The sequence below is a fragment of the Mchenga conophoros genome, linkage group LG3, assembly GCF_057382185.1.
Source record: "Mchenga conophoros isolate Kocher_MC1m ecotype Shallow Benthic linkage group LG3, M_conophoros_male_GT1.1, whole genome shotgun sequence".
NCBI classification, from domain to species: domain Eukaryota; kingdom Metazoa; phylum Chordata; class Actinopteri; order Cichliformes; family Cichlidae; genus Mchenga; species Mchenga conophoros.
The window spans coordinates 47,788,072-47,813,171 of record NC_140528.1 but is presented as its reverse complement, the minus strand read 5'-3'; the positions used below and the strand labels follow the sequence as shown (position 1 = coordinate 47,813,171).

Genomic DNA, 25,100 nt, shown 5'->3' with positions numbered 1-25,100 from the left:
CACCGGCTGCCCAGTTAAACTGTGACTATCACCAGGTAACTAGGCGTGTTTCTTGAATTAGCAGCAGGTGTTAAACAGCTGACAGATGAGGAGGAGGATGCATGCAGGTAAACTGAGGGTCTGTTGAGCTGATCGCTGGTTTCGTGAGAAAAATGTCAGCTCGTTCTTTATGTTACAGAAGCACAGAGACACAAGACCAGGCGGAAAGAGACGATCGTTCGGTGAAAATGAGAATCTGCGAATGCAACATGTGGAACACGGAGAGTGGAATATGTAAACAAACCGGTTAACGTAACCCCCTCGGTGCACTCTGCATGCTAACTGTTAGCAGAGCTAGTGAAATCTCTGAGAACATCTGAGCACTTTTGCAAGCATGTTCTATGTTGACAACCTGACCAGACATACGTTGCGACATTCGCGGCTAAAACACTGTTAAAAGTGTAGCTGGTGACAGAAAAACGGGGTATTTTAAAACTACACCACCACCATTGCTGCTTGTGATTTGATCTGCATTCTGGGATAACTGGCTGTCCCAAGTCTACACAAGCAATCGATTTTCTAGGATCGACCTGTTTTGACTTACTTTGCACGGCAACCAATCAAATGTTAGAGAAGCTGCATGGGCAGCGTTAACTCCGCCCCCTGAGTTTGATGGGTGAGACTGACAGATAAAATTATTTCATGACGAGAGCCAGGCGTCAGGACTGCCAAAATGAAATAAATAAATATATCATTAAATAATTAATTAAATGTGTCAATAATTAATTAAATGTGTCAATAATTAATTAAAATGTGAAATACATAAATAAATAATTAAATGTGTCAATAATTAATTAATTAAATGTGTCAATAATTAATTTAAATGTGAAATACATAAATAATTAATTAAATGTGTCAATAATGAATTAATTACATGTGTCATAACTATTTATTTAATTAATTAATTCCAATTTTAATTAATTATTGCCACATTTAATTAATTATTTAATGGTGTATTTAATTAATTCATTATGGCAGTCCTGGCGTTCCATATGTCACAACAGTGTTTGTTTTCATTCAAAGGCTTTATGGCTTTAATACCTGGTGGGCCCGTCTCTAGTCAAGCCCGGGCTGTTTTTTTGTCCCAGTCCAGCCCTGGGCACGACACGCAGTGAAATAATCTGAGAAGGTGCATCAAAAAATAAATGGCAAATCAGCTCGCATAGACACATTAGTTGTTCCTCGTCTTAATGACGGTATCTTAGCTAACAACCCCAACTACTAGATTAAACTTGTAATTGGCTAAAAATAACTTAGCCTACTGGTGAGAGGGACATTTTTAGCTTTCCACATTCCGACACTTCAAAAGCTTCAGGAGCTTTCCGCTCAGCACAGCATCAGCACCACGGAAATACACGGACACATCTGTAGACTCGAGACACAATGGATTTTTGGGACTTTCTGGTGTATGGACCAATGTTTTATTTTCTGAAGAAACCAGAAATCTTTAATTAGCAGCTAGATTTGTCTCGCATTAACTGGCTGAGTTAATGCCAGTTAATGCAACATCAAAGCAGCTGGAATCAATAGATGTGCGTGTTCATGGAGCTTGCATTTTCACCTGCTGGACATCACTACCTGACAAGTTTAACTGTCTTCAGAACATTGCAGAGGCCTTATTGAAAGTATTTGGCTCTACATATCTGTGTGAGCAGATTTTCTCTCACATGAGTCCTCAGGTAGCCGTCTGAATGTTGGACACTCGGAGACCTGTGTCTCTGAATGGGAGACCAAAGATCACATTAACATGTGTGTCTTTGTATTAACAGACATGCCATATTGGCTCAGTTTATTTTTCTTATCATTGTTGTGAGGAGACTATAAATAGCATTTGTATTTTCTGTTGTACAGTTCATTTGCTTTTATGGATAAAAAGTATTTTTTTGTTTCAAAATAGCTGATAACTAAACTGATAATTTTAATGGGATGCTTAATATTTTTACACAACAAAAACTGATTTCTTTTTCACCAAACAAAAAAGAAATACACACTTGTAGGGAATTTAGAAAGACAAGTTACAGTCAGAAATCTGATTATTATCTCATATTATATAAAATGTAAATAACTTGCACATTAAAAAAGAACAAAGACAATAAAAAGAAAAAAAAGAAAAAAAAGTAAAAGTATATGTATGGACTGGTACATGGCACCAAATATGTAAAATGATCTAATATTAGGTTTATATTATAATTAGAATTTTATTAAAATGGAACAATAACACTGTAATGTTCTTTGTGACTGAAAGAGCGCAACTGTCTTTTGGCTCTGAAACACATTTCTCCTTATATGCAGTTATCATAAATTATATGGCCACTAGAGGTAACTAAAGTTCATTTAAAATTGTGTCACTAGGGTCTCTCAACCAATTTCTGCTGTTGTGTTAAAACTGGTGATGACAGGCTCTCTTCTGTGAAATAAGTACAATTCATATTGTCTTTACTATAGCTGCTGTTTTGGATTTGGTTTCATCCATGTAATATATCTTGTAGTGCTGTGTTAGAGATTGTAAATGTCTTACTTGTTTAACTGTGATAAATGAATGCTTAAATGAATAATGTGAGTGTTATTTAATGTTCACTTTTATGCCTCTGAATTTCCTGATTGGAACTGTATTTGAATTTCATTTCTCCTCTTCTCTATTTTCTCCCTCTGAGTATGAATTTTGTATAAAGTGTCATCTAACTCCTTTTTCTTCTCTGTCATTACATCAATCCCATACAACACTGATTTTCTTTCTGTTTCCTTTTCCTCTATTTCTTTTTCAAGGTTTTCCTTCATTTTTTCAAAATTATTTTCTGTTTCAATGCCCTCTTCTTCATTTATTTTGTCAGATGTTTTTTCATTTTGTTCTATTTGTTTAATATTGTTTACCAGCTGACTCTGATTTTCATCATGCTGTTTTTGTAGCTCGAGCAGTTTCAGTTTCAGTTCATAAATATCATTTTCTAAGTCACATTTATGACTCATTAAAAATTGAACCACCATTATCAAATGAAATTTGTCTTCCTCTCCTTCTTTAAACCAAGTGTTGAGGTTTTCTTGTTCCATATCAAAGTCGACAGTGTCACTACTATCTTCTGTGAGATGCAGTGCTTCTCTTTTTTTCTCAGTGAGGGGCTGACACTCTCTGTGATCAGTGGAAATTTTTGTGTTTCTTCCTGTTGTACAAAAAAAGTTATTTAAATTGACAGAAATACATTATTTTGTCTTTCTCTAATAAATAATTGATGATTTTCTTAGTCATTTTATTTTCATTTTTAGTCAAAAAACTGTACCTGGATGTTTTGAACGATATTTCCAGACAACAGAGACAACTGCAAGAATAAGCAGGACTGTCACAACAACACTTATGATGATGTGACCAGCAGAACTACATGGAGGATTAAATAAATCACCTGTAATGAGAACACACAGAATATCAACAAGTAGCCTGCAGCAATTTTACAAAAAAACAAAAAATATATAACTAAATAACTTGTTTTTTACCTGGAACATGTATGTGTGTCTCTCTGCTCTGGTTGGTGTTCCTCTGTTGGACTCTGCAGGTGATGTTGTTGCTGTGTCTCTTCTCCACAGTCACTCTGCTGCTGACAGTATAGAGGTCATCAGGACCTCTGAGGGTCTCTGTAGGTCCAGCAGAGAGGAGGTTTCCCTCACCGTCCAACCACAGCAGCTCAGGCTCTGGATACCAGCCTGCAGACTCACACTGTAACACCACTTTACTACTGTTCTCACTATTTCTCATTAAAGTGATGATAAGTGATGAAACTGCACCTAAAGATTAGGAAAAGAGAAAACACATTAGTGTTGCTACCAGTTACAGTCACCAAAGAGCCAAGTTTAAAATTCTGGGAAATGTATTGACTACTTTTACACCAATCATATTTGAACTACTGAATAGTGACATGAAAAACACTAACTTCTATAATGCCCTGCTGTCAATACATAAGGTACTGACATTAATTTAGGGGCTTCTTTAACATATCAACAATCAAGCAGTTGTAATGCACTACCGACTGCTTTATTTTTATTTCACTTCAATTCAGCTTTACTTATATAGAGCCAAATCACAACAACAGTCAAATCAAGGTGCTTTATATTGCAAGGTAGAGACCTTTCAATAATAAAGAGAAACTGATGATTCCCTATGATCAAGCACATGGCAACAATGGGAATGGAAAAATTCCCTTTAAACACGAAGGAACTTCCAGTAAAACCAGCTTCAGAGAGCCGCAGCCATCTGCCATAACTGCTCGATGATGAGCGGAAGAAGACAGGACAAAAAACAGATGATAATTTCCTTCCTTTTGCACACATCAAAAACCACTCAAGGAACAGGAACGACTTTGTTGTCAACCCATCCTTCAAACTCCCCAGATAATAATATGATAGAGTATTCATTCACTGTAACTAAGTTTAGGAATATAATCCACCCACTGTTATCATCTTCAATGCCCTGTACCAACATAGAGCAGAGCAGCTATCTGAATGCTACCCCAACAGAGGTCGATTATCTTGTTAATAATTTTACCTCCTCACTACGTACGACTCTGGATACTGTAGCTCCAGTGAAAACTAAGGTCTCAAATCAGAAGTACCTGACTGGTATAATTCCTCAAACACATACCCAAAGCAGATGACTCGTAAGCTGGAGAGGAAATGGCGTGTCACAAATTTAGAGGATCATCATTTAGCCTGGAGAAATAGTTTGCTCCTTTATAAGAAAGCCCTCCATCAAACCATCAACGTGTCTTTTAGACCCCATTCCTACAAAACTGCTCAAAGAAGTCCTGCCATTAATTAATTCTTCGATCTTAAATATGATCAACCTATCTATAAAAATCGGCTTTGTACCACAGGCCTTCAAGCTGGCTGTAGTTAAACCTTTACTTAAAAAGCCATCTCTAGACCCAGCAGTCTTAGCTAATTATAGGCCAATCTCCAACCTTCCTTTCATATCAAAAATCCTTGAAAGAGTAGTTGTCAAACAGCTAACAGATCATCTGCAGAAGAATGGTTTATTTGAAGAGTTTCAGTCAGGTTTCAGAGCTCATCACAGCACAGAAACAGCTTTAGTGAAGGTTACAAATGATCTTCTTATGGCCTCTGACAGTGGACTCATCTCTGTGCTTGTCCTGCTAGACCTTAGTGCAGCGTTCAATATTGTTGACCATAATATCCTATTAGAGCGATTAGAACATGCTGTACACTGTAAAACCCAACAGTGCATCTTACTAAAAGAAGTAAGTTGTTCTTACTCAGTTCTGAAAAATAGTTAAAGTAACTTTCATGAAGTGTGTTAGGTAGACCCAAAAGTATACATGTGATATAATAACGTTATTGTAATAAGTACACATTATGTTTTTGTAACGTTTTAAGTACTGTTGCTTTAAACTGTTTAAGTTGTGCTAATTCATTTGTATTAGTCATCATCCACAGCCCCGCCCCCAGTGTTTTGCCTGGACTTGTCAGCCATGAGACAGGAGCCTCATCAAGAGAGTGGAAAGTACAAGATAAAGTTACTTTTATGTTTTTTTGTTAATGCTTACTTCTAGCAAACAAAACGTACATTTATCAGACTGCTTTGTTTTAGTTGTACTTCATTGTAATTTATCATACTACTTTGTTGTAGTAGCTCGTAACTTAGCTTGCCAGCACACAATTCCCGCCTAGCGCTGTATGGAGTCTGCCTTCACAATTGAAAAAATTAACGGTTGGTGGCTTGTTTCAATCAATAGTTGGTAAGTAGTCTAATTTTTGCAAACTGCATGCCACAAAACCTTTGGTAAAATCAGTGTTTAGGCTTTTCTGACTCTGACCTTTATCAAGTTCAAATGTAGCCTACTTTTGACACAGTGAAAATGGTAGAAAATTTATTTAGTGTTAATTTTAAGAGTTTAACGGACAAGTTCGCCTTCAGAAATTTTGAATATGATGGTTAGTGGCATTTTAGTCGTGAAATAATTTACCTTTTCAAAGCTGCACTGCACCAAACCTAAACGTTTCTGACTCTGTACTTTCCAAGGGTTAGCCTATTGTGTACTTCACTTGTGTAAAATTGCTTTATTATTTTATAACGTATAGAGTAGTTGACCAACCTGAATTGCAAATGAACTGTAGTGCAAGAATAAATCTTACTGTTTTCCAAGCTTGTGTTATTCAGATTGACTGTTTTTAAGTGAAGTAAAAGTCTAAAAGTAAAAACTGTTCTGCTAGCTTTCTGTCCTCATGGCTTTGTGTTATTACAGTCTGACGATTGAAGGAGCAGTAGCATGCCAAGAGATCATCCAGCACTGCACTAAAGACAGCCAGTAAAGGTGATTTTAAAACGATTTGGTATCAAAATGTGGAATTGCAAGTTGTGTAGTTTGTCTAGTTTTTCTACTGCCATAAAAGTCATGTTGTTGAAGCATTATTGGCTCAACCATGGTCAGTACTCCACAATTTCACCCTTACCCTGTCTCTACAACACATGCATGTGTACATTTAATACATTTAATTCATTAAAGATATACATGTCAACAATGCACACTCCCACGCAAAGAAAAGATGGTTCTTATCTAGATTTGAATAATTATGGATTTTGTTGCTCTATGTGTAATTTTAAGCAGCCATTTATTGAAAGCCAAATGTTTATCCATCTGAGGGGGCATTTAAAATGAAAAGAAACTGTCCCATGTCCTTTCAAGAACTGCAATTTTAAAACCAATGTATACTCAACCTTCAATGCCCACAAATGCAGAGACCACCAAAATTCAACAAGTTACGATGAAGGCATTGTGCAAAGTGTTATAAATGTAGAACAAAAAGATGACATGCAACTTGATTCAATAGAGTCATCAGATGACAATCAAGTGGCATCCACCAGTGAAATCAGTGGAACTGAGGGTTTAGAAGAGCAGTTGCAATACAATCTGGCTGGATTTTTCTTGAAAATGCAGACCCTTCTCCATGTGTCCCAGAGAGCAACACAGGAGATTATTGAGCATATTGATCAGTTGTTTTTGTTATCACAACCTTTGGTTAGAAAATCAGTTGTAGATATACTGAAAAAGCACAACTGTACATATACGGACAAACTGGTGGATGAGATTTGTCAGGCAGTTTCTGATAGTAATGTTTTACATAAATGTGTCACATCTGAAGGACCACTATCTACAGCAAAGAGGAGGAAATCATATTATGAAGAAAATTTTCCATATGTCAAACCTGTGGAGTATTTAATTGAATCGTCAAAGCACACTTATATGTATGTGCCTATTCTCACATCTTTGCAATTGTTGTTGAAAAAAAATGATGTCCTTGAAGAAATTAAACAAGCACCCACACAGATTCCTGGACATTTCATGTCATTTTGTGATGGATCCTACTACCAGGAAAATGTTCTACTGTCACAAGAGGGACAGAAATTGTCAATGATACTTTATGTGGATGATTTTGATCACAAACCCTGTTAAGAGAATTTTTATTTTAGTTAAATCATTAAAGTATAATCAAGTAGAAACAAGTATGCCTTATAATCAAGTGTTTATATATTTTCACACGGTAAAGCTTACTGTTGAAAAGAACACAATGTATTCCTTGCTTAAGTGTGTGAGATGTTTGACAAAGACAGGATATATACATGCATTCTTTACTTCAGTGTCTGCGATGTCAGATAAGCATGAATACTGCTGTGTCGTTGTTTTTCAGTTTGTGTGCAGAAGTTAGATAGCTAAGACAATGCCTGAGCTCTCCCCTCTTCAGTTGAAAGAGGAAGTATTATGTAACCCATTTTGCCTTATAAATAAAGCGAGTAAACGGTGCTCGGTGTGTTAGTCTGCTCAGAGACTCTCACCCGTGCGCACGTCTTTGAAACTCTGAGTCGGTCTGCCAGTGTCTCATTTCTCTCTTACTGTGTTTGAACAAATTGTCAACCCTTGACATTTAATTGGTCCTTCGTAGCCGGAGAACTGACTGTTATTTTAACGTCTAGTTTTCCACAGACGGTCTCCATCGGATCCTGACGTCGTGACGCCTGCGCTGGAAGAAATCTGATCAGTAAAACGAAAAACCCGGGAACGTGAATTCGATCTCCGGTCAGCGTTCGGCCTTCACGGCTCCAGGACCCGATGAGCACCGGATCTTAAAACGCAGCGCCACAGTAGAGGTGAATATGACACGCATTCCACCAAGCGCTAAAATACGTTGATATTGAGATTTTCCTTTAAGTAGTGTGTAAACCTAGGTACGCCGACAGATCTCAGTGTCCATGCGGGACTAAGAAGACGACAGGCAAGAGCGAAATTCTAGAAAAATCGCTATTAAAAGTTCCGGTCGCTCTGGGAGTGGCTGCAACGGAACAGGTTTCCGGTCACTCAAGAAGAGTGGCTGAAGGTGAAGGTGTTACACAAATAAATAGGCCTACGGAAAATCTCAATAAAAATCATAGAAACGCGCTTTGTTTGTGAGGAGTGAGTTGTTTTTACGACCCAATACGCGGTCGAACCACTTCTCAAACTGTTTTCCTGTGTACACTCACGTATTGGTAAAGGTGGAAAAAAGGGTTGTGCTTCATCACGTAAAATTGATAACCGCTCTCTCAATTAGTGGGAGAGTAGAAGGCTGTTATCGAAAACCCATTCTCACTTTTACATGCCAAAGAAGGTGTCACAGTTCTGACGTAATTAGTTCAAAATGGGTAACTCTAAAACTAAAGTAAAATTAACAGCAGATGAAGGATGGTTGGAAAAAAACTGTCCAAATGCAGGAAGAGTCAGTGCAAATAGGTGGAGAAATCCACATAAAATTTATTGCCCAGCCTGGCAAGGCAAATGCAATCAAGAATCAATAACTGCTTTAAAGGCTGCTTTACAAAAAGAATTATTTGAGGAAAAGAGCCAAAAGAAAAAAGCAAAACGCTTAGCAGAATGGCACCTTTTCAAGGCGTGGATGGTAGAAAACGATAAACGCATTGCTAAACGTGCCCAAAAGCAGGAAACTAAAGATAAACAGAAAACTGCAGGAGAAGAAAAACCGTACCCCCCTCCTTATGCTCTTCAGCCTGCACAGCCTGCAGCAGCTGCACCTAACCCTACGTCAGCACTTCCTGTAAGCTCTCCTCACAAACCTTTTGTTTCAAATCCCTATATGGAGGCCAGACAACAACTTGACCTTATGACTAAGCATGGTCATTCCAAAAAAACAGAAATTGTAGGTCAGTTTCCAATGGTAGCCTTATCTAACCCCAGGTACGGTCAACCCACTGGTCCCCCAGACGCCCAAGGAGTCATACCAGTAGACGGTGAGCCTTTAATTTATGCATTCCGACCCTGGTCTCATAAAGACAGAGAGAATGTACTAAAAGATGTGCCACCCCTTAAAGAAGGCTTCCGGCCGTGGCGAGATGCAGTGGAATTGATCCGTCAGGGGTGGGGTTTAAATGGTCATGAGATGCATCAAGTTTTTCAAGATTTATTAGGTTTAAGTCTTCCTAGAGCTAGAGGTCAATTTACAGGAAATGATTTAAACGGTGACGTGTTGGGGCCAGACACTCCCCAATTAATACAGGAGCTTAATAACTTGTATGGCAGAATAGAAGTTATTTTAGCCCCAAGGCCAGATTATGGAAAGATAGGAGAGTGCAAACAAAAGGAAGGAGAGACAGCATCAGACTATTTGGATCGCCTACGCCCAGTTTTCAGGCAAAACTCAGGGCTAAATTATGATGCCGATCCACTGTCTGCTTTTCAACAACAATTAAAAAATGCCTTCCTAAATGGTCTACTGCCTAAGATAAAAGCACATGTAGACAAACACTGGGTCACTCAAAATACAGGAACCTTGCCTGAAGCCCTACAATATGCTGAGCATGCAGTCAAAATTCAAAAACAAAAAGAAAAAACAGAAGGAGTTTTCATGATTGATCCAGAGACAGGCTTTATAGCCTTCTCAGGACAGCAACACACGGCAGGTTTTAAGCAAAGTAGGGGAAAGCAAAAAGCAGGACAAAGAAGAGATAGAAGAGATATGAGATGTTATAACTGTGGTAAAATCGGGCACTTTGCTCGAAACTGTAGAAATGTAAGCCAAGAACAGGAAGGTGGAGATGACAGGCGCAGACGCCGTGATGAATGACTAGCACAAGAAAAGGGAAGTGAAACAAGTGAAGGGGAAGTTTACAACATTGAACAACTGCTGCTAGGCTCAGAAGCAAAGCCCACCGTTATAGTGCACGTTAACGGGGTCCCAATAAAATTCCTTTGCGACACAGGTGCTTGTAAAACTGTCCTAACAGTAGAAGTCCCAAATTTAACCTCTTCAAAAGATACCTTAATCGTGAAATCAGCCTCAGGACATGTGACAAAACAGCATCTAACCGACCCCCTTTTTATGTCACATAGAGATAGTGGCCGTGCCTGCAAAAATCAGTGCATCTATGATCCATCTTGTCCACTAAATTTGTTAGGAAGAGATGCTTTAACAAAATTAAAAATAGGAGTTTTTCCTGAAGAAAGTGGCATGAAAGCCAGACTCCTACTCTCTGAAAGTCAGAGCCAAACTGAAGACATTTTTGTTTGTGAAGGTTTAGGTGAGCCAAATTATTACTGGGCCTTAGATTTACCAAAACTTGAACCATTAGAGGCCAAAGCTAATATGTACTTACCTGAGCACTCACATAGACAGGACCCAGCAAAATATCACAACACCTTGTGGTATAAATATGTCCCAGGTCCAGACAAAATTTATGATCAACAAGTGCACAGACTAGGACCGCAAAAACTAGTCCTACAACACCTGTATGTGACACAGAGTGGTAATGCAGTATGCTCAGTGTTACAGACAGATGCAGTGCAGCGCTTAAATAAGATGTGCAACCCTCATGTATCTGTTGCACGCAACGACCAAACGCCTTGGTCTGAGTTAGGCACAGTGCTGAGAAATGTAGAAATGGACAGATATGACAAAATAGAGTGTGAGGACTGGCAAAAGGGCCGTAGAACTGGGTGCATGAGGCTAACGCTGTGTTGGCCGGTGACAGCCACACCAGCCACACATTTAGCCACAACAGAGCAAGATGAATGACAAGTATTAACAATTGAAGCACATCCAGAACTAGAGAAGCTGCCACAAACATTATGGTCTCAAGGACCCACGGATGTAGGCCTAATAAAAGGAGCAGATCCAGTAGTGGTGAAAACTACAACCTCATATAGGCCTGTAAAACCACAATATCCCTTGAGTGCAGAGGCAAAAGAAGGTATCAGACCAGTCATAGCAGAGATGCAAAAAGCAGGTATTCTCGTGAAAACTAATGAAGCCACGTGTAATACACCAATTTTTCCAGTAAAAAAGGCTAATACAGGAAAATATCGCTTAGTTCATGATCTAAGAGCAATAAATGAGGTAACAGAGCAAATACCTCCAGTGGTTGCAAATCCACACACAATTCTAAATCAAGTAACACCAAAAGAACGGTGGTTCTCTGTAATAGACTTGTCCAATGCCTTCTTCTCCGTACCTCTGCACCCTGACTCACAGAAGTTATTCGGATTCACCTTTGACAATCAAAAGTATACTTATACAAGGTTGCCTCAGGGATTCCAGAATAGCCCAACTCTGTATGCAGAGGCTTTGAGAAAATCAATGTCATCTTGTACGCTCCCTGCCCCAGGGCAGTTCTTGTTGTATGTAGATGATATATTGATCACAGGCCATACAAAAGATGAGTGCAAAGAAAACACATTAACAGTTTTGCAACATCTCGCAGAGCAAGGCCATAAAGTGTCACAGCATAAACTGCAATTGTGGAGCCAGGAAGTAACATACCTTGGCCACAAATTGACAGGACAAGGCAGGCAGCTGTTAGAGAGCAGAAAGATAGCAGTCCAAAATGCCCCAAAACCAGTAACTAAACAACAAATGATGAGTTTTTTAGGACTGTGCAATTTCTGTAGATGCTGGATTCCAGAATACGCATTACTAGCTCAACCACTACAGAACCTCATTTATGGTAAAGATCTAGCATTAAAAGACAAAGTACAATGGACTCCAGAAGCAGAAAAAGCTTTCGTTGATTTGAAAATAGCACTGCAGACATGTACCGTCTTAGCATTACCAGACTATGGAAAACCTTTCGTTCTCCATGTTGATGGTGCAGGAGGGTATATGAAAGCAGTCTTAACTCAAGCTTTTGGAGAAAAACAACGTCCATTAGCTTTCTACTCATGCAAACTTGACTCTGTAGCTGCTGGATTACCTACCTGTGTTCAGGCATGCGCAGCAGCAGCAGAGGCAGTTAAAAAATGTGCAGACATTGTTCTAGGACATAAATTGATCATCAAAGTCCCACATGCAGTGACCTCTATTTTGCTCCAAGCGAACCTCTCTTTCCTCACGCATGCAAGACAACTTTCTTATGTGGGGATTCTACTTACACAATCACACATAAAAATAGAGAAGTGTGGCCAGCTAAACCCAAGTACACTTTTGCCGACTTCTCTGGACGGAGAACAACACTGTTGCATTCAAAAATTAGAGGAAGATACAAAACCTCGCACTGATATATACAGCTCCCCCCAGAGCAGTTTCAGTAATGTTTTTGTGGACGGCTCAGCGTCAAAAGACATTCACGGTAGAAATTGTGTGGGTTATGCGGTCACAACTGTTGATAAAGTGATAGAAGCAAAAGCTCTCAGCTCCTCAAACTCTGCTCAAAGCGCAGAACTAACCGCAGTCATCAGAGCATGTACTTTATATAAGGGTCAAAGTGTTAATGTTTACACAGACAGTCAATATGTCTATTCAGCAGTTCATCATTTCGCTAAAATATGGCATAACAGAGGAATGACAACTTCCTCAGGCAACACAGTTCAACATGCAAACCTTCTAAAAAAGCTATTAGAAGTAATAACGTTGCCAAAAGAATTAGCACTATGCAAATGTGCAGCTCATCAAAAGGATGACACAGAAATTACGAGAGGAAATAACTTTGCTGACAAAGCAGCAAAAGCAGCTGCAGAAAAACAAATTGATGTTTTAACAACAGAAATCATAGATCTAATACCTTTAGAAATACTAGCAGATGCACAGAAAACAGCATCGCTGAGTGAACAAAAATCTTGGGTGAAAGATGGAGCAGAATTAAAAGACAACCTCATGATGTGTAATGGCAAACCAGTGCTTCCAAAATCTTTGCATAGAACTGCTGCTTTAGTGACACATGGGAAAACTCATGTGTCATCAGGAGGGATGATTAATATTCTTAATAAACAATTCTATACAAAAAATTTTGAAAGTTCAGCACAAGAGTTTATCAGAACATGTATGATTTGCCAAAGACACAACGCACAGGGAAATCTACGTCCAAAGCGAGGGCATTTCCCTATACCACCGCATCCATTTCACACTGTCCACATGGATTTCATAGAATTAAATGAATCACAATCCTCCAAATATGCACTTGTGATAATTGATGTATTTTCCAAGTGGCCAGAAATATACCCAGTGAAAAAAGCAGATGCAATATCAGTAGCAAAATGTCTATGTAATCATTTTATTCCAACGTACGGTATTCCATCTCTGATAAGATCAGACAATGGCACACATTTTGTAAATGAAGTAATAAGTAAAGTTTCTGAAGCTTTAGGCTTCAGCATAAAACATCACTGTTCTTATCATCCACAAAGTGCAGGATTAGTCGAGAGAACTAACGGCACAATTAAACAAAGGTTGAGGAAATGTATGGAAGAGACTAAAAAACCTTGGCCTGAATGTCTAAGCTTGGTTAAATTATGGATGAGAATAACTCAAGGAACAGGTGGTCTAACGCCATTTGAAATCGTACATGGCAGACATTTTCCACTCCCCATAATGAGTGAGCCAATTAATAAATCTATTGCAGAAACAACAATGGCAGAATGGATGACAAAACTATTTGAGAATAAAGAAGTGAGATTAAGCAATCAACTGCCGAGTGACTTTTCTTCAGTTTCTTGCAGGTTGAACCCCGGTGATTGGATTCTGATTAAAGTCCTCCAGCGGAAAAACTGGAGTGCTCCAAAGTGGGAAGGTCCCTTCCAGGTGCTACTTACCACACCCACAGCGTGTAAGATAGCCGAACGAGTTTCGTGGATTCATCAATCCCACGTGAAGAAAGTGTTTGCACCACAATAAGACGCCGGTTCCCCTGACTCTTACGTGAACCCCTGCTGGAGGACAGGGCTGAACGGGTTTCCCGCCCTGTGCTTCCTCGGCAGTGCTACTCACGTGGGAGCTCGGGTGTGCCTGGTCGCCCTGAAGATCAGACTGACCTATCCCACCGAAGAGCAGAACCAATAATAACACCAGGGACGCCTGAATAAAATCTCAACAAGATGACTGAGGAAAACAACCTGATAAATCCAGAAGAAGAACCAGCTTCAGAATCAATGCTAGCACCAGTTCCAGCCCCAAAGCTGTTGTGCTTGGGCGCTTGTGACATCAAACGAAAACTACTCATGTGCTACATATTCTGTCTAATGGCTATCCTCCTGATGACGACACTCTTTTGGTTGATGCCCAGTGGAACCCACAAGACAGTACCAATTATTCTCCGACCTAAGAGGTGGACCCACGACAACTCGCACCTGAAGGAGATAGACAAAGAACACAACCACCCGTGGCTGAACAATGCATGGTACCGGTATGTCCATGACAGAGTGCACAGAGAAGACAATGCCGCAAACTGCTATGTCTGCTCACATATGCCCACGACAGCACTCCATGCCACAGTGTATGGAAAACCCCCAACCAAGGCTGAAGCACTCTGCATATATGACAAAGCCATTACCGGGACCTGCTCAACACCAGGAAAACCTGTGATGGTGATAGGTGGATCCATAAAGGACCAAAACAGCAACACCAGAGCTAAACGTAACACAGGCCTCAAGCCCCATGATCCATATCTTGGTTCTGATGTACCAGATGACTTCAAACTCTGGACCAAGAGCCAGAAGGTAATACACGCTTTGTTTCCATGGATAGGAGTAGGGAAACACGCACTACGGATAGAAACCCTGGACTATCGTTTTGGATTATTTTTAAATGCTTCAACCCGCATTAATCAAGGACAGAATGAAGAAATTGATGCAATTCGCATCACTGTCATGCAGCACCGAGTGGCTTTAGACATCATTCTCGCAGAGAAAGGTGGTCTCTGCGTATTGTTTAACACTACATGTTGTACCTACATACCTGATAACATCCATTCATTAAACATGACAAATGCTTTGAATGTTTTGAAACAACTGAGAGACGCTCAGCAGCAGGACTACGTTACCGATACTCAAGGTTGGTGGGACTGGCTGCTGAGCGGCTCTTGGAAATCTCTACTGATTAAAGGCCTGTTGGCCCTTTTCAGTGTGATGTTACTATTTTGCCTTTTCATTGCTTGTATTATCCCATGTCTGAGAAGCATAATGACAAACATGTTCAAGCGTATGTTAGGAAACCATGTCTTGGCTCAGTCAGTTATGGAGGATCCCTATCGTCAGTATGATATGCTGAGTGTGGGAGAGAGAGAAGAAAATCTCTATGACAATCTTGACAAGCTTGTTGTTTAATTATTTCACTGAATGACGTGCAAGTTGAAAATGTGACTAACAAGTGACTATGCATTGAGTAAAACATGTGAAATATATTAACATCAGGAGGGAATGTTAAGAGAATTTTTATTTTAGTTAAATCATTAAAGTATAATCAAGTAGAAACAAGTATGCCTTATAATCAAGTGTTTATATATTTTCACACGGTAAAGCTTACTGTTGAAAAGAACACAATGTATTCCTTGCTTAAGTGTGTGAGATGTTTGACAAAGACAGGATATATACATGCATTCTTTACTTCAGTGTCTGCGATGTCAGATAAGCATGAATACTGCTGTGTCGTTGTTTTTCAGTTTGTGTGCAGAAGTTAGATAGCTAAGACAATGCCTGAGCTCTCCCCTCTTCAGTTGAAAGAGGAAGTATTATGTAACCCATTTTGCCTTATAAATAAAGCGAGTAAACGGTGCTCGGTGTGTTAGTCTGCTCAGAGACTCTCACCCGTGCGCACGTCTTTGAAACTCTGAGTCGGTCTGCCAGTGTCTCATTTCTCTCTTACTGTGTTTGAACAAATTGTCAACCCTTGACAAACCCACTTGGTACCTCAAAGAAAATACATAAAGTATTTGTAGTTTATTGGACACTGGAAAACTTTCCAGTTAAATCTCGTTCTGCTCTACACTGCACTCAGCTTGCTCTGCTGTGCAATTCCAATGATGTACGCTAGTTTGGGTGTAAGGAAATGCTGTCACCACTCTTAAATAATCTGAAAACTCTTGAAGAAGTAGGTGTCTACATTGAGACTCTTGGTGAATGTCTTAAAGGCACTGTCTACTCTGTTGTGGCAGACAACCTTCTGCCAATGGACTTGCTGGTTTCAATGAGAGTTTCAGGTCTACATATTTCTGTAGGTTTTGTCATGCCACCCAAACAGAAATGCAAACAGAAAATGCTGTTACAGGGAATTATGTAATGAGAACAAAAGATGCTCATGATAATTATTGTGCAAGAGCTTCAGAATGATGACATTAAGGAAAACTATGGTGTTAAAAACACCTGTGTTCCTTCTGACCATCTCTCTTTCTTTCATCCTGTCACAGGCTTCCCACCTGACTTCCTACACGACCTGTTTGAAGGTGTTGTTTCAGTGGAGTTGGCACATTGTTTAAAGGTTTGATTTCTAAGAGATATTTTAACTTAGAAGACTTAAACAGAGCAATTCTGCACTTTCCATACCAACATTCTGACAAAGTTAATCGCCCTCATCCAATAACCTCAAATTTTGCCAGGCGAGGGACCATGGCCAGCACTCTTTCATGAGACACAGGTAAGTACAACTACGTATATAACATTTGCTGCTCATATAGTATGCTGTGTTTTGCTTATAATATTTTTGGAATTCTCTTCAGCTCTACTTTGAATTTCATCGGATCACCAATCAGAATCTGCCACATGTGTTTTATGCTGCGCTGGATGATTATGCTCCTCAGCTGATTGGACTTTACAAAAAGAGGAAAACTGGACGGGTCGGTGAAAGGATGGAGCAGCTTTTGTTGGCATATGGAAAACAGGTATTTAAAAAATACTAATTATTATTCTGCTTGCTTGGCAGTTGCCATTGTTATATATATATATATATATATATATATATATATATATATATATATATATATATGTGTGTGTGTGTGTGTGTGTGTGTATGTATGTATATATATATGTGTGTGTGTATGTGTATATATATAGATATAGATATAGATATACACACACACACATTTATTTATTTATTTTTTAGGACACAAACGACATCTATGCAACTAGAACAGCAGTTCTGGCCGGCCTACCAATGTACCTCAAGGAGGATTCTTCAGAGATTTTCAAAACATGCAAGGTACTTTGGTATTGCAATAATTTGCACATTTGAATTTAAAAAAGGTTGAAAGGAGTTTATAAGTCATCTGGACTTGGGTTGAAAGTTGAAGACGTGAAGTTGAATGACTTATAAACTTCTTTCATCCTTGATTTGACTACCTGGATGAATGAAAAATTAACCTTCACTGTCAACTTAAAACATGTTATGATATATAGAATTTGAAAAACTGAAGAAAGGTGCCTGACCATTTGTATTTATGCTTTTAACAGAGATATTACAGATGAATAATTGTGCACTCTGTATTATATCTTAGGGTGAAATTGACTTCTATGAAGCCACAATTGCTCTGGTTGCTGATGTCGATGAAGAGGAGGTGCCTGGAGGAGTTCCTTTCTCACCACGCCAAGTGTTCATAGAACTTGAAGATCAGGTTGTTATGACTCATCACTCATGGACTGATGCCCTGGTGTCTTTGTTTGGGCTCATCTATGCTCTGCATCTGAGCTATCCTAAGAAGTATACTGGCTTTTTTGAGTTCATTCAAGTAGTGTTGCTGAAGCTAGACGATGAGAGAAAGCAACTAAAACCAAAATTGCAGACACTAAAAAATGAGCTTGTGCAGATGATGTTTGTTTTTCACTGGTCACTATATTCGTGCTTTTTCAGTTATCTGTGAATGGCTTCAATAGTTTTATTTGTTCTGGGTAATTAGCTTTCTAAAAGGCAATGTGGAGAAAGCTAAGAATAAGGAGAAAATCCATATTTGACGTTTTGTTTGTGATTGAAAAAAATCTTCACATAGTGTGTAATCTTAAGCTTACTTCTAAAAACGTATTTTAGTTACATGGAAATCTTTTGCGAGATAACTAATAATTAGTCAATATGTACAGTATACTTTCATGCTTTATTTTTTAATTGTGTGATGAGTGCCAGTTCACTTGATTCGAGGTCTGGGCAAAACTGTTGCGAAGCCACAAATACCTTTGAGAATACTTTTTGTTAGTGACATCCTTAGTTCAGCTGTTTTCTATAGTTGCATTGCTGTAGTGCATGTGATTTCATTATTATACTAAATGTTACTTAAAATTGTGATTGTTATGGCTCTAATTGCCTCTAGACTATTGTTTTTTATGATGTACACCTATGTATCAGGTCTACATGACTAAATTTGTGTTTTGTACATTTAATCGATTTTCAAAATGCTACAAAAAACATTCAAAATTCCCTAAAAGCGCAAGTTTTAAAATGCCTAATTATTTGTTATTTGATAATGGCTTTAGCAGTCATAGGTTATGACTGAAAGTATGGTTGTATTCATTCTGTATTTTCTCTGCAGTTAAAGTTAATAAAAACTGAATGGAAAGAATAATAGCTTGGTTTTGTGTTAATAGTACTTGAACCATTTGGTGCAATCGGTTTCCCCAATTGGATTAAGTTGTTTGAATACAACTATTTAAGTTAATTTAACTTAATTTTGAATATGAGCATGTAACACTTTAAATAAGTTTGAATAAATACAGCATCTTAGTACAAGAAATTTAATGGTTTAAGTTAAAACATACTAAATACAATGAGTAAATAAACATAATGCATTTGAGTTAATTTATCATATTTGCTTTGGGTTCTCGGGACTCTAATAAAGTACTTAAATAACCCAAAACTGTTTAAGTTAGAAAACTTGAATCAATTGGTGCAATCGGTTTCCCCAAATCATTTGAGTTAACTTAACTTGTCAGGTTTTACAGTGTAGGTATTACAGGTACTGCGCTGCAGTGATTTGTATCATATCTATCTAATAGTCTACAATTTGTACATGTAAATGGAGAGTCCTCTTCACATACTAAGGTCAATTATGGAGTTCCACAGGGTTCAGTGCTAGGACCAATTCTGTTTACATTAAACATGATTCCCCTAGGCAGTATCATTAGAAGACATAGCATACATTTTCACTGCTATGCAGATGACACCCAGCTCTATCTGTCCATGAAGCCAGATAACGCACTCCAATTAGTTAAATTGCAGGAATGTCTTAAAGACATAAAGACCTGGATGGCCGCTAACTTTCTGCTTCTTAATTCAGATAAAATGGTAAATGGCCTGTATTTATATAGCGCTTTACTAGTCCCAAAGGACCCCAAAGCGCTTTACATATCCAGTCATCCACCCATTCACACACACATTCACACACTGGTGATGGCAAGCTACATTGTAGCCACAGCCACCATGGGGTGCACTGACAGAGGCGAGGTTGCCAGACACTGGCGCCACCAGGCCCTCTGAAAACTGAAGTTATTGTACTCGGCCCTGAAAATGTTAGAAATATGGTATCTAACCAGATTCTTACTCTGGATGGCATTACCTTGGCCTCCAGTAACGCTGTGAGGAACCTTGGAGTCATTTTTGACCAGGATATGTCCTTCAATGCACATATTAAACAAATATGTAAGACTGCGTTCTTCTATTTGCACAACATCTGTAAAATTAGAAATATCCTGTCTCAGAGTGACGCTGAAAAACTAGTTCATGCATTCATTACTTCCAGGCTGGACTACTGTAATTCATTATTATCAGGAAGTCCTAAAAACTCGCTGAAAAGCCTTCAGCTAATCCAAAATGCTGCAGCAAGTGTCCTGAAAGGGACTAGAAAGAAAGAGCATATTTCTCCTGTTTTGGCTTCCCTTCATTGGCTTCCTGTTAAATCCAGAATTGAATTCAAAATCCTGCTCCTCACGTACAAGGTCTTAAATAATCAGGCCCCATCTTATCTTAATGACCTTGTAGTACCATATCACCCTATTAGAGCACTTCACTCTCGCTCTGCAGGCCTACTTGTTGTTCCTAGAGTATTTAAAAGTAGAATGGGAGGGAGAGCCTTCAGTTTTCAGGCCCCTCTTCTATGGAACCAGCTTCCAGTTTGGATTCGGGAGACAGACACTATCTCTACTTTCAAGATTAGGCTTAAAACTTTCCTTTTTGCTAAAACATATAGTTAGGGCTGGACCAGGTGACCCTGAATCCTCCCTTAGTTATGCTGCAATAGACGTAGGCTGCCGGGGGATTCCCATGATGCATTGAGTTTTTCCTTTCCAGTCACCTTTCTCACTCACTATGTGTTAATAGACCTCTCTGCATTGAATCATATCTGTTATTAACCCTTTACAGCCGATCGGAGCGGGCACGCTCTGTTTTGCGTAACTATTTTTAAATCCCGGTAGCTCTGCAACCACGTAAGCTAGCGCAATCATTTTTTTTGCATATGAAACTGGAGGAGTTGTACTTACATCTTATGCCATCAGCTTGTCCTACGTCACAGTTTCCTTCCACATATAGCTTTGCAAAAACTGCATAAAAATCACTTGCAGCAACAAAAACATGATATTCCAGAAACACGCTTCGCCGATCCGATCAGCTGTTTGTAACACTTCCTACGTCCATCAGCGCGAACTATCACATGACCGCATGACCTGCCCGAAACCGGAAGTGACGTCATTTTGCGGAAATGTAGTTTTTTTACCATCGTGGCCTCATGAGCTTATACTTGTGTTTTTAAAAGTTATGTTTGACTTCATGACTTTCTGTGTCGTTTCTGGGATGCTTAAGACTCATATTGCACTGCTGGAAATAGTTTATTTTGATGCATATGCTGTTATTTTGCAAATTTGCACTATAATATTTATTTCCGTTTTTCCTGCAGTATATAAAAATTGGTGTATTTCAAAAATAAAAGTATGAAGACACTTAAAATAAATTTCCTGTGGTGGGAAACTAGTTTGTGCAACTTTTTTGTATTTACAGTTTTGAGGGATAAGCCTCTTAAATTTCTCTAACAAGAAATATATGTTAAAAAAACAAAAACGATTTTCAACTTTTTTGTAGTTTATTGCACTTTTTTGCAATTTATGTAATTACCATGCACCTAATGCAGAAATATTATTAAAGTTTGGGCTATAATAGTTGTATTGATGTATAGCAACTTGAAATGCTCCCAAAAATGGCTCCACAGCATGTAAAAATATAATATAAGCTCTGGCGGACTTGGTTCTATGGTAGGTCTTAAAGGGTTAACCTCTGTCTCTCTTCCACAGCATGTCTTTCATCTTGTTTTTCTTCTCTCACCCCAACTGGTCACAGCAGATGGCCCCGCCCCTCCCTGAGCCTGGTTCTGCCGGAGGTTTCTTCCTGTTTAAAGGGAGTTTTTCCTTCCCACTGTCGCCAAAGTGCTTGCTCATAGGGGGTCATATGATTGTTTGGTTTTTCTCTGTATCTATTATTGTAGGATCTACTGTACAATACAGTATATAGTCGCCTTGAGGCAACTGTTGTTGTGATTTGGCACTATATAAGTAAAATGGAATTGAATTGAATACAACAAGCCCTGTCCTCAAATGGCCATGCCACAACCATCAGAAGCCAAATGATTTCCTGCCTATATATCCCTGTCTCAGGCACAAAAGGACAGCCCAAACAATAGATCAATCTCTTCTGACCAGGCAAGCAGCACCAAGACCCTTTTAATCAAGTAGTTTTAATGTTGGACCTAACACATTGTCTAAAACTGCTTATCAGCTACCTTTGTACTTCCATTTGATAAATGGTGCCACCTTACCAACACTAACTACAATAAAACAAAATAAGACACCACTTTTGATATTGTTATTGATTGCATTCATTGCAGCTGTCTTTGACTTATTATTACAAGCTATATTTAATTTATGAGTGAACCTTTCCTAAATTTATTCCAGTACTAATGCAACAGCAAGGATTCATTTGTTTTAATTGTTAACAATAATTTTGAATGGATTCAATATATATGTAATAAAACAACAGAATGCAAAAAAAAAACTAGAGCAAAAATGTTTGTGGAAATTGATTTAAATAAACATTGGCTCACTTTGTAAAATAGAATAAAGAGGCCACAGTGTGTCTTTTAGCTGAGAAAACACTTCATCTAAAAATGAAAAGGAATATTTTACCCTTGTGATTTTTTACTACTATCATTGTACTTTTTCTAAACTAAATAATGACTGATGATTTTCAACATCAGATATCATTTTGACCTTTCTGTGCAAAGACTATATCTCCACTTACCAACAACAAGCTCAACACTGGTTTGTCCACTAAGGGCAGGAATGAAGCATTTGTATGATCCCCTATCTGACAGTTTCACTTTGGAGAGTTTTAGTGAAATGTCTCCGAGCTTCAGGTTGTTAATGGGTAGGGATGTTCTTTCCATGTAGGCTTCATTTTTTTTATTCACGAGCTCCACGCCGTCACGCCAAACATGCACAAATTTAGGTGAGAGGTCAGATCGTGTCCACTCTACTGTCATATCAGCAGCATTCACAGCAGGATCCAGATGGCATGGTAACACAGTGTCATCACCAACTATTGCCACAACTGGCTCAGATGGACCAACCACCCGAGACACACCTAAAGGAAGATTACAAATACGTGTTAAACATGTTAAAAAAAAAAAAGGTTCGGAAGCCCAGGTGATGTAACTCTTTTAAATTTGCTGTTTTACTCTATGACATAAATTAAACGGCTGATATTTAATTAAAAACATAAATATCTGTGTAATTAATAGACTTCGATGTTTTGTATAATTTGTGTAACTTCATGAACATAAGACTTATTTACCTCCACAAAACTGAAAGAAAAAAATAGAGTGATGAAAAAGAAAGACACAGATGGCCCCAAGTGGCATTTTACAGCAACGTCCGTCCTTCAGGCAAAACATTGTAGAAGTTTGAAGACTGAAATGAAAAATATGGGAAAAAAATCATAAAGAAATTGCACATTAATCATACAAATAATCACTATAAACAATTATGATTTGGCTTTTCACATCACAATTGTAGACATATAAAACATATTGAGGCAACTGTCATTGTGTCATTGTGTGTGTGTCAACTACCAAATAAACAAATTGAAAACAAATCTTTTTCTGGCCAGACGCGTGGCAGCACTTCTGCTATAATTTTGTTCGTATTTAACAAAATTAAAAATGCAGACATAAGTGTACACATTAGTTTCTGACTGCTAGTGAAAATTGTTTTCTTTACAAATACCTCTCTCATTGAACCAACAGAGCCAATCCCTCAACATGTTTGTACTCTCTGCTCATATTGCCTTCATATGAATTCATTTTTTGTATTTTTGTCGAAAGAATGTATTTGGACATTGCACTCAGCAACAAACAAATCCTCCCTAACAAAAAAGTGACTTCAAGGGTCAAATTGCGTTATATTTCTTCAATATACGGGCCGCAAGTAGGGGTGACGTGGGCCGCAAGAGGCCCCCGGTCTGTGAGTTTCAGACAGCAGCTTTAATTGGATGATCATACGACACAGTTGCTAAAATTGTAGAATGTGTTCTCAGTTATAATTCTCCATACATGTATTTTTCAGGGGTATAACAACTTAAAACACTACAAAGGCTGAACAGTTAAGTCCAGGCTACATGGTTCACACAGTCAGCTTGATATGCTGTTGATAATTCACTCTCAGAGTGGGAGTGCCTGTGCCATGTTTATATAATATTGATACTTCATTTGTAAAATGTTATATTGCATATCAGATGTACCAATGAGAAAATATATTAAATATTATGACACTCATATATATCTTATATACACATTTATATCAACTTTTTTTGTGGTCTACTTTCCCCTAGCTCTCCAGTCACAATATCATATGACATGCCTTTAAGCACTTTTGCATCCTCCTTTCAAGGTCTGTGTGCAGAAGGCAGGAAGGGAAGAACCAGAAGCAGACTCCAGGTTGTAAAACTTAAACTCAAAAACCCTCAGCTTTATTGCTTGCATGAGTCAAAATAAAACCAAACTGGAAAAACTGTGAACAGAACACACAGGTACTTATACTCAGAGGAAAACACGGTCAATGAATACAAGGAGTAAACGAGGGAATGAGGGCCAGGAGGGAAACACAGATGACAGTAATTAAACAGGTGAGATCGGGGAGACGTAAAACTATAAAAACACTGCCATGGGTCAAGGGACCGTCAAAGTAAAACAGGAAACACACGGCAGGGGCAAGGACTTCACACTGAACAAAGGGACCACGGAGCACAGAGACAACAGTGACATGACATACAAAACAGAAACCAAAACACAAGTAATCATAAACCACAATGAAATCACGGATTAATAATAATAATAAAACAAAAGTCAAAACACTGGGTCACCGACCCAGGACCGTGACACTCCATATTCACTCGGTTAAATGTAGAAAACAAACAACAGACTAAAAGGTTTGGAGAGATTGAACAAATGATTAAAAGCATTTTATGCAACCAATCATTTCCCTACTGATCATTTTAAATGAAATTTAAAGTATTATTAAAGCCTACTTGCCTCGCACAGTCACAGGATGCAGTCAGTTTCTCTGTCAAAGTCCACTGAAATGACCTCATCTGTTAATCATTGATCTGTACCTTGTTTGATATGGCATATCAGAGCATTTAGAGTTTACTGCCTGTGTTGCCTGCGTGGACGTGTCCTACCCTCTTTCCAGCCTAATGTACCACCTCTGTGTAGAGCTGTTTCTCCACAGAGAGGAGGTACCCTGGCAATTACTACTCAAGGCCAGAGAGCCTTTGTGTTATAGCCT

General features: G+C 38.6%; 2 protein-coding genes across 2 annotated transcripts; one reads left to right on the top strand and one right to left on the bottom strand.

The window, feature by feature from the left end:
- Nucleotides 1–979: 979 nt before the first annotated feature.
- LOC146579091 (butyrophilin subfamily 1 member A1-like) lies at nt 980–24,883 on the bottom strand. The gene is made up of 6 exons (XM_085260938.1): nt 24,845–24,883; nt 23,110–23,225; nt 22,558–22,899; nt 3,526–3,813; nt 3,315–3,434; nt 980–3,197 (listed from the first exon to the last, which is right to left on the bottom strand). The coding sequence occupies exons 2-6, from the start codon at nt 23,207–23,209 to the stop codon at nt 2,620–2,622; spliced, it is 1,428 nt and encodes a 475-aa protein (XP_085117064.1). The 5' UTR covers nt 23,210–23,225; nt 24,845–24,883; the 3' UTR covers nt 980–2,619.
- On the top strand, nt 16,342–18,708 carry LOC146579092 (uncharacterized). Its single transcript, XM_085250377.1, has 6 exons — nt 16,342–16,492; nt 16,700–16,735; nt 16,889–16,926; nt 17,009–17,170; nt 17,392–17,487; nt 17,783–18,708. The coding sequence occupies exons 1-6, from the start codon at nt 16,342–16,344 to the stop codon at nt 18,143–18,145; spliced, it is 846 nt and encodes a 281-aa protein (XP_085106503.1). The 3' UTR covers nt 18,146–18,708.
- Nucleotides 24,884–25,100: the final 217 nt, after the last annotated feature.